General features: G+C 40.7%; 1 protein-coding gene across 1 annotated transcript; it reads left to right on the forward strand.

Moving 5' to 3' along the window:
- Nucleotides 1-932: 932 nt before the first annotated feature.
- Nucleotides 933-12,315, forward strand: ednrba (endothelin receptor Ba). The gene is made up of 7 exons (XM_076303280.1): nucleotides 933-1,729; nucleotides 2,752-2,864; nucleotides 3,406-3,610; nucleotides 8,173-8,322; nucleotides 8,775-8,908; nucleotides 10,014-10,122; nucleotides 10,569-12,315. Exons 1-7 carry the CDS (start codon nucleotides 1,292-1,294, stop codon nucleotides 10,704-10,706), a joined length of 1,287 nt encoding a protein of 428 aa, XP_076159395.1. The 5' UTR covers nucleotides 933-1,291; the 3' UTR covers nucleotides 10,707-12,315.
- Nucleotides 12,316-14,192: the final 1,877 nt, after the last annotated feature.

Here is a 14,192-nt window from a genome sequence, read left to right on the forward strand (position 1 = left end):
AGCCCACCACAGGCTACAGCAAGATCCACTACATAAATTTACATTACACCACTGTGCACATATGCATGCACAGCATTTGGCAACATAAACAACATACACATACTAAAGCTACATGCACAATAGGCTACATGTACTACAAGCAGAAGGCTATACACAGTTGCTACATACTGTATATTAAGTTACACAACATGACACATAGCCCACATACGGTATGCTACATGCACAAGACATACTACTGTAGTAGGTGACATGCACATTTACAGACAGCATATTGCAGCAGACAACATACTTGTCTCTTCCTGGGGTCAATGAGAGTAATGATCGAGTAGCATTCTTAATGACGGCGATAATTCTTCCACTCTCCTCAGTGATCTTACAAAAACCCCACTGCTCCAATCTGTGAGAAGAAATAAACCACAGAAGAGATTGAGTTGGACGGAGATGGAGCTTTGAATATTCAACTCAAAACCTAATAACTCGGAAATATAAGTTAAATGACATCTATCTGACTATCTCAGCTGGGTGGAACAACCAAAGCAGCTGGTAAATGTTTTGTTTGATAATATATTTCAAGGTTTATCAATTTCAACGTCTTAAATATTATACGTGTAGGCTATTCAAATATATGGTCATAAAGTTTAAACTCAACTTGTTATTGCGACTTAAGTTCCTGGATGGTGTACCAGGAGTTGGGCAGCTGAGAACGTGTTGACAAATGTTGACTTCTTTTGGAGAAGTCGCATAATTACGGCAGTGTCAGCATCCAGCTCCTCCGTTGGAAGCGCTCCTACTTGTAGGAGGGGTCGGTAACAGGCAATAATTTCTGTAACTGATGACGACGCTCGGCGCATAAAACTGTTAAACACTGAAATGGGCTTTTCACAGTGGTAAGAGTGGGATCGTTATCTAAAAACACCTCAGAAGCACAGAGAAATGGAGGAACTATTTACACAGCAATTAATATCCTAATGAAGAGCAACAGCGGTTGGATCATTTGGGAAAACGCGCTCATGAAGGAATTTGGCGCAACAAGTCGCAAGAAGGATGCCAGCAGTGTAAACTCAAGTAGAAGTTTCTAAGAACTAAGAAATAACATATTATTTGCTAACTTTATCTTCAAGGTTAAATGTTTATTCTTGACGCAAGTTTTGAGATTGGCATAGTTTAAATGTTTTGCAAAGGTTAGCGCGAGTGGTACTTGAAATTGCAATTTTTTGAAACATAATTTCTTGTTAGAATAGGCTAGAGTTTTTTCTTCTCCTTATTCATTTATTAAAATCCACGCACCGCGATGGCAAAGTTCAATTTCGCACTGTTTGCATATCTTATTGTGGCGGGACACTGTCTAGCGGTTTTCGCTCAGGCCAAACCTGATCCACAGCTACGGCAGGTTTCCCACGACGTTCCCTCGGGACCCACCCCTGCCACCGCAAGACCCGGAGGCAGCAGAAACACTTTCATGGGTCAAAACATGTCCATTCCTCGGCGGCCTAGACTTCCACCGCTTCCAATGTGCACAGGACCCACAGAAATCCGCGACACGTTCAAGTACATTAACACGGTGGTGTCCTGTCTTGTGTTTGTCGTTGGGATAATTGGAAATTCCACGTTGTTGAGAATAATCTACAAAAACAAATGCATGAGAAACGGACCTAACATCCTTATCGCCAGTCTGGCTCTTGGAGACCTGTTACATATAGTGATTGGCATCCCCATCAATGTTTACAAGGTAAGACTGTTATTGTCATAATTAAGTCTAATATTATAGATAAATCACCTCTCTCAACATCACCATCATTATCTATATCAGAATGGGAACAACTTGCTTAGGGTAGGGTACTAATTCTGAATAACTGTTGCCCTACTTTTGTGTTACCACAATCTGCAGGGCCAACATGATTTATAAATATAGTCAAACTTTATTCTTAGCCTCAAATGTTTTAAAGTGGTGTTTTGGTTGTCTCAGTCCACTGAATATTTGACATGTATTGTTGTTGTCTGAGCCCCCCCCCCCCCCCCCCACCTCCCCCAAGGTTTTGGAACCATATGATGAGAGATTCTGTTAAGACACTTGCTGTTTTCAAACATGTGTCCTCAATTTGAGCTCCACATCAATTTTCCCATCAAATCCCTCAGCAATGCACCCACATGAGTGGCGTGTTGTTTTCCCGAACTGCTTGAGAATGCTGCGGCTGTTTATATAAACATCTATCTGAGTTTATCAGATAATGTTTATAACTGTTATCTAAGTTTATCATTATTCCAGCTCATTCACACCACTACTTTGGCTTTGTCCAAGCATTATGTAAGACATACCACGTTGCTGTGACAAAGATTCTGCATCTTTAAACAATTAAGAGTGTTTTAAAAAAGATTCACATACACATATGACAGGCACATGTGTTTCCAATAATTGGTGAAGACACATGAAACGCCTAAGGTTATCCTGGTGTTTGGCTTTGTTATTTAGGTAATTTGGTTTCTTTATTACCAAGAGCACTGGCTGCTGTGTGCTGGGCAGAGTGAGACTGCTGCATGATCTAGGGGGCCTAATATCAGTATCAATAAGCTGCTGGATTTGTGGCCCTGAGGCTACGAGTGGCATTTCACTCTGTGTACAGAACTTATGCCCCTAAATTCCAAACAGTGGCCCACAGCACGCCCGTGAGTGTGCAGAGAAACTGATGTTAGTATACTAACGCTGGTGTGAATAGCAAGTGTGCTGTTTCTGACTGTGGATTTCTTGTCCAGCTTCTGGCAGAGGACTGGCCGTTTGGAGTCGGATTCTGCAAACTGGTCCCGTTTGTGCAAAAAGCTTCGGTTGGAATTACAGTGTTGAGTTTGTGTGCACTGAGCATTGACAGGTACATTTAAAAAAAAAAACCACATATCATAATTCAAATTTTGTTTGTTTGTTTGTTTGTACTAATTAATGCATGAACATGATGTCTGATCTCTGTGTTTAATGATGGACTTGACTGTGGTGTCTTTGTAGTACACTTTAGCTTGTTTAAAGTCATTCATCTTAAGCATTTTGATTTTGTTTGTGCAAAATAATGAACAAGGTGTTTTGTGTCAATGTCAATGTCAATTTATTTATATAGCACATTAAAAAAAACAGTTGACCAAAGTGCTGTAAAAAAAAAATAATAATAATAGTGATAACAATACAAATTAATACTGAATTAAAATAATAGTATTAAATGAAGCCGTTTTCAGAAGAAAGAAAGAAAATCAATAGTTTCAACAGAAAACAGGATCAAGATATATAATACAAGGTAATAATCTAAAATCTAAAATATGGTAGTGGTGATGGTGGGGGTGGGGGTTGCAGTGGTTCATAGTAGCATAAGTTTATGACCTCAGATGCAACCCCTATTCTGGAGTCTGGGTTTTCCTTTGCAGGTATCGAGCTGTGGCATCCTGGAACCGCATAAAGGGTATCGGCGTGCCCAAATGGACTGCCATCGAGATCATACTGATCTGGGTTCTGTCCATCCTCCTGGCGGCTCCGGAGGCCGTGGCCTTCGACATGATCACGATGGACTACAAAGGGGAGCATTTGAGGATCTGTCTGTTGCATCCCATGCAGAAAACAGAGTTCATGAGGGTAAAGATCTACACTTAACCCCTCCACCCCCTTTTACCATTAACAAGCCAAAATAGAACTAAGTTCAAAGCTGTGATTTGCAACTTGATATGAAGACTGATTGCTTTATGAAGATTGATCACACTTACTGTACTGTGTCAAGCATCAAAGATTTGCTTCGTATCTTTTAACAATGTTTTCATATGACTTAGGGCTGTATTTTGGGCCACCAGCACATGGCGTAATACTCGTTATTCACCCGCGGAAAGTTGAATTCGTTATTTTGCACGTTTATTTTTTAAGCATTGCGCCCAGGGGTGTGGCAATTAACAACCTAGGGAGGGACCTAGCGCGTTGTCTAAAAATCGCTATCATACACCACCTAAACCTGGTCAGAAGTCAATGGCGAGTTGTTCATATGCTATTTTAAGAGCGCATGTCAACAGTCATATTGGCAGGTGCATGCACCATCCTATCATTCATGAACGCACACCAGCGCACGTCCATGCAAAGCATTACAAATTGCACGATTACAATGGGAAACATAATTAGAATAAAGATATTACGAAATACTGTACATCTCATGATGAGTAGTTATTCACCATCATTTGCAAATTGGTAATGACGGTTAAAAGTGATTAGGGGAGAGGCGAGAGACACGTATGGAGCACAGCTGAAGACGCACTGTCACGAGATATAAGCAACTCCTCTGCAGGATAAATGTTGTTTTATTCAGTCATTTGAGCAACATTAGGGTAAGTGTTGCTTTTTCCAGCCTATGTTTTCGATGGTAACCCATTGTCAGTCAATAGTGAAAGTAACTGCATATAACTGTCTTGTCGTTGACTGACTCCTTGGTGAAGTTAGTTTCACTTTGCCAATGAGTTCAAATAATAGACAAGTGCAAATGCGTGAAGGCTATGCTAGGTTTTAGTAAAGCATGGTTTAAGAATGACTATTCCATACGGTCTCGCAAGCAGCCTCCTTCAAATGCGCCGTTGAATGCCAAAATACCGATGCATTTATTTGACATATAGCGCGTTGCGCCGTTAAAGGGAATGACAGATGTCATTGGTTTAAAATGATGTTACGCCCCAAACACACCCATATGACTGATTAAAAGACCTAGGAACATGGAGGTATTATATAAAACTGGAGAGAGTGACTAAGTCCCGCCCCCATTCATTTCAATGGCCCTTGCTAGGCTACCTACTTCAGCCAAAAAAGCATGAAATTGACCGCAGCCATCTTTACGAAAATGGCGTTTCATGGGTGTTCGTTTCCGGTGTTACATGGCAACTGGCTTCCGTGTTAACTGGCTGCGTTGATGACGTTTCATGATTGATGACGAGTCTTTGACAGATGTGGCCGCTTGCAGATTTGTCACTTTCTGATATACTAGAGACGCACACAAATATGCATGACATGTTTAAAAGTCAAAAATGTTTGTAGTACTACATGCACTGGACCATGAATATGCCACCCAAAAAACAAACACCTAAATAGCATAAATTAACTTCACGTGGGTATCGAACCACGAATAAATTGACCTGTTTGCTTGTAAATCAGACGTCTATCAACTTGCGCCACGAGCCAGCTGACAGCACTCACAGAAATTGACTTCAGTTGTATGATTAAAAGAAGTCAGCTAACGTTATGATAATTGTAACAAGTTAACATAGCTGTTCATGTTATCTGGCTACCATGTTATCATGCTACCATTGCCCAAGCCATTTAGTAGGCCTTCATGGTTAAGTATCATGGTTAAGTTTTACAAACGTTTCACTGAGGTTAGGCTGTGGCCGCCCCTACCTGAAGTGTCTGTAGAGCAAATAAATCAGCCAATAAATCAAATAAAAATGTGTTGCTTAATTGTGTATCCTTTTAAGAATTTAGTTCATGAAACATAGGCATTGAAACCCACACTGCAATGGGCAGGAGAAGTCTATAACGTGTCCATATTTTACACAAAATTTGCACACATGTAGGGAGAATCAAAATTCTTAGGCTTATAGGCTATTAACGTTAATGTTGCTGACATGTATACATGGGTTTGATATTTTATTGATATTTTATTTAGTCTACCAATTCATACATTTGTGCTTTTCCTGTGGCGCAACAGGTTAATGCCTATATCTTGCTTTTTCACACAGTCGACATGGGTTCAACCCTCCCCATTACACGTTTTTATTTATTATTATTTATTTATTTTTAGATAAGCAACGCTTCCTCAATTTAGGCTACAGATACTAGGTGGCCACAGAGAGCCTGACCAGCAGTCAGTGAAAACTTAACCATGACACTTTGAAGACCTACTGGCTTGGGCAACTGCTGTAGCAAGACAACATGTACCATCAGCCGTGTTAACTTGCTACAATCGCCAGCTGACTTCTTCAAATTGTATAGACTAAGTCAATTAAATTTCACAATGGCTTATCAGCTGGTTCGTGGCGCAAGTACATAGATGAATGGCTATCATGTAAGTGGTTTCATTTAGGAAGCAGGTTCGATACCCACGAATTGTTGTTAGGCTATTTGTATTTATTTTTTTGGTGGCATATTCATGGTCCAGTGCATGTGGCGTACTACAGACAATTTTGACATTTAAATATGTCATGCATATTTGTATTTGTTCGTCTCCAGTTGCCATCAGAAAGTGACAAATCTGCAAGTGGCCACATCTGTCAAATAAACGTCATCACTCGTTAAACGTCACCAACGCAGCCAGTTAACATGGGTGCCAGTTGCCATGTAACACCGGCACCAGCTAGAATTAGCCTATTAGATTCCACGTTACAGACGGAGACAACGTAAGGTACAACTGTATGTCGTTGATGAAGATTGGACATTCCCTCAGAGGAAAATAAGTTGTTCGGGAACGCGCTTCACCTCGTTATAAGCGCAAATTCATTTAATTGGTTGGGATAACATTTTGGGAATGGTGGTAAAGTTTGCCCTGTCTCTGAAGTCCTAGGTTATTTAATGTGATGTTCATATGTGATAATAAACGATGCGAATCAATATTGTGTCACTTTAGGCTTCACAAATAATGATCCCTAAATACTATATTTGGACAGGTTGTAGGACTATTACGCAATAGGCTATCCAACGAAAATGACTATTAATTAAGTAGACATGGTATGTAAGAAACGTGTGGATAGCTGGGATTTTTGCTGCACCCAGTGTGAATTTGCAGCTTGTTAAGCCTAGGCTACATTTGCAGGCAGACGAAATGAAGCCAACGCAAGTTAAACTTCGATAGAAGCGCACATCCCTCGGGTATTGTGGTTCGAGCAGGCATAGAGTCTGCAACTGTTGTTGGACATTTGGCTTTTGCCTCGACTGGCAGCCTGAACATTTAAATCAAATGCATAGCCTAATCATGTCAATGTTGCAAGAAAGCAAACGAAATAAGTCATTGACATTTGTTTCGTTTTAAATCACTTGGCGAGACAGGTTATATGATCCAGACGTTGCGTTCTACAGAACTACATCTTCATACACAACGCAATGAGTAGGCTAATAATTGGATATAGGTCATTGCTATGCATCTGCCAAAGTGTATGGTCATAGTCAGTTACTTTAAGGTAATTACTTGGCACCCCGCATATACGGCAAATATAGCCTAATATGACAACATTAACATTTTTTCTTTTATTTACACAAAGTCCGGTAATACAGCCTAAACCATGTAGGCATTAAGTCAAGTATCAGTAGCTTAATCCAAGTAGTTAGTTGTTTTATTTGTAGTCTTACAGAAATGCAAACCAACATGGACGCGCGAGGACGCTCATGCCCAACACTAAACTCGTGCATGAGCTGTCATCTACCAATCAGCATGTAAAAACTGGTGCCGGAAGTTGCAACCATGTAACGCCATGTTTTCAAAAATGTCGGCGGCCAAATGCCATGCTAAGTGGCTGAAGCTAACCCTTCAAATCCTGACCCCCTGCCTAGGACCTGACCTTGTTACGCCATGCGCTCCACTTTTGAGAACGAAACCCCTCCCAATGTGAACTGGACATCCTACTAAATTTGAATAGACTTTTGACGAGTGACGATGCACTTTAGAATGTCATGATAGGGCCCTTAGGCTTTAGAGATTGGATTGATTTGTTTGGACCTTGTAAAACCATATGACATTGCATTGCATGGGAGTATCTTCACTATACACTAAAGTGTTTTTTGCTTTGCCTTTTAAAGGAGAAATCTGGCGAGTTTTCACATAGATCTCCGTTTCTCGAGGTCACAGAGTACTATTAGTAAAAAAAATAAAATAATAATAATTGGTTTTACCTAGCTCGAGTTGCAGCTAAGGCAGCTAGGCAGATACAGCGCTACACTCTGGGGGCATGTCCGTGAGCTCCCATTTACATGCCCACAGAGTGTAGTCTGGCTGCATTAGCCCCTGGCTGTAGCAACACGAGCTAGGTAAAACCGATTGTTTTATTTTTTTTTTCGTACCAATTTTACTCTGTGACCTCGAGAAATGGAGATCTATGTGAAAACTCACCGGATCTCTTCTTTAACTGTCTTTAACTGTGCTTTTATGCTGTTAACATGATGTTTGCCTCTCTTTATAGTTTTACAAATCAGCTAAAGACTGGTGGCTTTTTAGCTTCTACTTCTGCATGCCACTGGCCTGCACAGCCCTCTTCTACACACTCATGACCTGTGAGATGCTACGCAAGAAGAACGGCATGCAGATTGCCCTCAGTGACCAACTCAAGCAGGTCTGTGGACACACACACACACACACACACACACACACACACACACACACACACACACACCTCAGTATCCATTCATTAACTCCATATATAATAAAAAACATAATCCATTCATTAAATTAAGTGTAACAAGCGGTTTGTTTAGTCTGGTTTTACACACAGTCCCCACTTAACCTTGCATTAAAAATGTTTATCTCAAACACATCTGTGAAAACCTTCATGAACAAACACACAAACACAAACAAAAAACACACCCACACACATACACTCACACACACACACACACATACACACACACACACACACACACACGTACACAAACACAAACCAAAACACACTCACATTCACACACATACACATGCACACACACGTACAAATGCAAGCATATACACATAATCACACACCGGCATCTGATTCCAGTCTTGGTTGGATACTAACGAAGAGTTTGTCCACAGAGACGCGAGGTGGCCAAGACGGTGTTCTGCCTGGTGCTGGTGTTCGCTCTGTGCTGGCTCCCTCTGCACCTGAGCCGCATCCTCAAGCTGACCATCTACGACGAGGGGGACCCCAACCGCTGTGAACTGCTCAGGTGAGTCTCATCAGAGATACCCCCTGCTGGGGCAAATGACCTGGAACACAATATGTGAAGGAGACTGGGTAAATTTCTTCTTCAAAAAAATAAATAAAGTAAAAAAAAAAAAACAAGACAACTGATATACTTTAGTAGCAAGACTTGCATTTTGCACGAGGGCTAGAAGTCATGCATATAGTAGGCTTTGAGATGTGGTGTTCAGTACCTGTGAATTATGTGCTCAGGTAAACCTGCAATCGGTAGGAGGTTAAAGGAGAATTCCAGAGATTTTTCACCTAGATCAGTTTCTCGAGGTCACTGAGTACTGTCGGTATAATATATTTTTTTCGTACCGACAGTACTCGTGATCTCGAGAAACAGAAATCTATGTAAAAAATGACCAGAATTGTCCTTTAAGAGGCTATAAGTTAGAGGTTACAAGAATAGAGAAGAAATGTGGTATTGTTAACATATTACAATGGATATGTGTGGTCAGACGTTTTGTTTCTGTGAGCATAGTCTTTGTAACATCCCATGCTGACAGTAGATTACTATATATGTATAGTCACACATGATTCATCCTTCATATGCATTAAGATGTGGAAGTGACGAAGTGAAAAAAAAAATCAAGTGACTGAGGAAAGGAATGAATGCATTTTCCACAACCTACATCTTAAACATTTTTGATATGGGAAACTATCGCATTTGTTTCCAACTGGGCATGGATAAACGTAGCCCATAGACAGTCTGAATTTTAGTCTCTCAAGCCAGGTGTTCAGAGGCATCTAAACACTTTGCCAGCTTTCCATGGAAAGCTTTTTCAATCGGGGAAAACTTGAAGATAACTGCAGCTGTGTGATCTGCTTCTGTCTCATTAAAGAAAAATACAGTCCTCCACACTTAATATTTCAGTGCAGTTAAGAGATCAAGCACAAAATAATAAAAATAAGCACTACATCACAGTCACAGAGTACATCCATTTCCCAAGCATAGTCATAATATCCTCTTTGATTTAAACACTGCTAACATGTTATATTTATGGTTGTATCATTGATGTCATTTTCCCAGTATCTGCCTGTATATTTGTTTGTAAACACATGCAAACATTATCTCTTGCGTGCAGTTTCTTTCTCGTTCTGGACTACATCGGCATAAACATGGCTTCTGTGAACTCTTGTATCAACCCCATCGCTCTTTATATGGTCAGCAAGAGGTTCAAGACCTGCTTCCGGGTAAAGACCTCTTATCAGTCTCCCTATGTTGTTTAACATTTCTGCTTACGGTACTTGAATAGCCTAAACTATTTGGTTTGTTTTATTGCTACACTTCACTTTCATATTTCTAAATGTTGTTAATGTTATTGTAGAAGTGTGTAGTGATAACGATTTTTCTGTGAGACCATTATTTTTAACAGGTATTGAAAGAATACTAACTGAATGTATACCTCATAGTAGAAATATATACAGTATTATGTAATATGCAATATGTAAACATATTTGAGCTGCATGGAAAAACTGTCAGCTTTTCCATGTCTTTTCATTGTAATTAGTAACTCTTGAGTAATGTGTGGTATGTTGTTTGTTGTGCCCTGTGCTGTTTGTCGTGTTGTTTGTTGTGTTGTGTTTTGTTGTTGTTGTGTTGTTTGTTGTGCTGTGTATTGATTGTTGTTGTGTCTCAGTCATGCCTGTGCTGCTGGTGCCTGCCCCCTGAGATGCTTTCCATGGATGAGAAGCAGTCCTGCATGAAGCTCAAGCCCACAGACCGGGCCTCGGAGCAGAGCAACTCCCGTGTCACCAACAAGTACACCTCTGCCTGAGCACGACCCCCCTCATGCCCCCACGATCCCCCCGCCCTGTGTCACCTCCAAAGTCCAAAGGCACTTCACTGACTCCAGACCTCTTCAAAAAGACTCTTGTCCATGGCGAAGGTCATTTCCCCCACCCCCCCATTCCTTGACCAGACTGAATATGGGAACATTGGAGGTGGGATTCCTCACCATTGCCACCAATACCAAAGATCCTCTACAGAAATGTATACTTAAAGGAACTTTAAAGCCTTATTTTTCTAGTACTCAGAACCTGGGAAAGGAGGGAGTGATTGTGTTATCCTCAGTGGACCGATGTTAACAACACAACACAAGGTCAGGTATCGTTTAAACTAAGTTTGTTTTGTTACATTTGGTTACAATGATGGGGAGCTCTCGGCAACAGTATTGATCTCTGTTTTGACCGCTCTCTGTGTATGGAATGTGTTATAGTAATATTAGTATATGTTTGTGGCTCTTTGCTTGTGTTGACTGAAGCAGGGAACCTTTGGGCCATATGTTGGCCTCTAGCTGTTTTAGATATTGCCGAGTTCTGATTATAAAGACAGCTGGAGATTTGGGTCAGAACTACAGATATACGGTTCTTTCCTGGGGCATATGAACCATAATCTTGATTGAGTGATCAAGTTGTTGTTACTACAAGAACTATATGTTCAGAAGCACTCAATCTGCTATGTTCTCTATACTCTACTGATTTATATTTTGATGTTTTTGTCAAACCATCAATTATGAATTATATGTCATAATAATGAATGTATATTATTAACAGGCTGAGGGCCCTATTTATCTGAAGTGCTCCTCGAATATTTGCCATAATCACCACAGACTTCACAATGTATAGATGTTTTGTGAGTAATTCTTGCCAAAGACTATAGGTAATCAGGCTTTAGGTTATGTTGTACAGAGTGCCAATTTCATTAAATGCCTCAGGACAGCCACATACTGACCCAAAGGCCTCCCTATGGATCTATAGTATCTGACCTGCATTTGTAGTACCAAGTTAAGTAGGGAATTAAGGAAAGGTTTATTGGATGTGGATATGCACACTAAAAACATATAGGGAGGGTGCATTTTCTTTATGAAATGTTTTACATAGGTTTTTGTATGCCTTTTTACCATGAGAGCGTAAAATTCATTTTTACTGTGTGGGACACTGTGGTTCCTTTAAATGGTAGCCATGTTTAAAGCAGGGCAGACACCGTGCAAATTATTTTTGCTGTGTACGACATGATAATTCACATTATATGTTTCAATCTGTCACGTTTGCTGTGCTCACACTGCCAATACAGCTGACAAAAAGTTCTGGCATGCCAGAAATCCAACCCGATCGGTCCGGAACTGGAACACTGATTTTTACATCTTTTAATCGGGCGTCATAAGCCTGCTGAAAACTGCACAACAAAACAGACAGCAATTTGTTCCGATTCTGAAGTTTGTTGGGTCCGACTGAATCGGGGGATGGGACTTAAATTGTACAGTGTCTGTCCAACTTAATAAGTTTGTCTAGTGCTGTCAAATCGGTGACTTTTAATGACCTTCAAGCAAGATTTGATGAATTATTGGAAAACTAATCAGAATATTTTATTTCAATTTTGAGAAAATAATAGTAGCTCTTAACTGTTTAAATAAATATAAGACTCTACTTTAAAAGTATCATATCATAATTGTTCAAAAAACCCATAAACATTTGATGTCATGATAAAGTGTATTTCCATGATAAGAAGCCATTTGTCATATGAGTTACCTTTTGATGTATGTTTGAAAAGATGGTTACACTTAACTTGAATAGTCCACCCACAGACTATATGCTCAGATTATCAACAAACTATCTGTTGACTACAGTTTATGATTATGGTTAAAGTTAGGGGTTCAGTAACTGTTCAAGAATAATTTTACATATTGAACCTGAATCTAAACCAATTATCTATGAGCAAATCTGAACCAAAGTCTCTGTAAGCAGACTATCCAAGTAAAGTGCTACTGAAAAGTAGCACTTTTATATGTATACACTTGTGTCTATAAAGGGTCACCATTTTATAACTTGTCTGCAAATACAAGGACATTCTAAAGAGACAAAGCTTTACATTGCTCTTACCAAAAACAAAATAAAACAATTAAAAACCAAAGCAACTGCCCACAAACTATTCTTAAATCCTGTAAAATCATAGAGCAGTTAGCAGAAGGAGAGTTGTACTCTTGATCGGTAACTTGTGATCTACTCTAACCGTCAACCTCAGCATAATTGAGTAGGGGTTACTCTATTCGAAAGCTGTCTATGACGCACATGCTCCACTGCCGACCGAAGGAAAGAGGCTGCCTGCCTGCTTGCCTGCCTGGACCATGAATAATGCATCATTAGAAGACAGGTGTCAAACTGATCCATGATCTAGCTTTGAAGCGTCTCTTAATGTCAGGCCCATCAGGAATCTCAATTCATATGACGCTCAATTGACAGCTGACGCCAGGAGAAGGACACAGAACTGACAGAATGGGGTCAGGTGGAGGTAGGACTTAGGGTTTTTTGGGCAAAGGTAGCGCACGGCAAAGCAATTAGCATCACATCACGGAGAGCAAAAGCAGAGAGTCCGAAGGGGGGCCAATCAGGGTCTGTACTGAACATTGAAATGCTGTTCCTCTAAGGCAATGTGTGTTGTCTTCCGTCATTTCAAAAGCATCACCATGAATATCTTTCCAAGGTTACAACGAGCCCGGACCGAGTGGGCTGCTCTTCAGATGTGTTTGCTGTAGGCACACTGGAGAGGATTATACATCTTCCCCTCAGCCACAGGACGTGTGTTTTAATTCTTTGATGTTTATTTACCAAGGCTAAGAAGGCTGAGTCGCAAAGCTCTTTTACGCTGTGAACAGACTCACTCACACACACACACAAACTTGTGGACATATACAACCCACTCACAGGCACACACAAACACACACAAAAACAGACAGACAGAGAGAGAGAAAGAGAGAGAGAGACACACACACACACACACATAGCTCGTTCAGTCCCTGTCCACAGGCAGACCAGTCAAGACCTGGTAGTTTTCTAGCTCTCCAATCAGTCTTTTGTGCCTATTTACTCCACACAGCTAGAGAGCTACAGCAGGCATAACTAATGTCTCCATGCCCCCAGCCCCTGCAGCAGGCCCAGGTCCCTGGCTAGTGATGTGATGGGTAACTCCACATGAGTTGTATTAGAGGGAGCATGCAGTCTATCTAGGAGGCTGTGCAGCCAAGATCAACAACTACAGGTGGCCTACTACAAGGTTGAGAAAACATTTTTACATGCGGTAGTAGTGTAGATGGGCGGTGGTAGGGGAGTGGATAAGGAGCTGGGCTAGCATGCAGCAATCTGAAAACTATGGGTTCAATTCTCGACTTCCACTGTTGTGCCTTTGAGCAAGGCACTTGAACAATGGCCCTGTTAAAGAATTGACATATGTACTGTAAGTCGCTTTGGATGAAAAGTGTCTGCTA

This window comes from Alosa pseudoharengus, unplaced genomic scaffold (genome assembly GCF_046254945.1).
Source record: "Alosa pseudoharengus isolate Yale_2024_CS ecotype anadromous, Long Island Sound unplaced genomic scaffold, YU_APseudo_1.1 YU_APseudo_1.1_scf_24, whole genome shotgun sequence".
NCBI classification, from domain to species: domain Eukaryota; kingdom Metazoa; phylum Chordata; class Actinopteri; order Clupeiformes; family Clupeidae; genus Alosa; species Alosa pseudoharengus.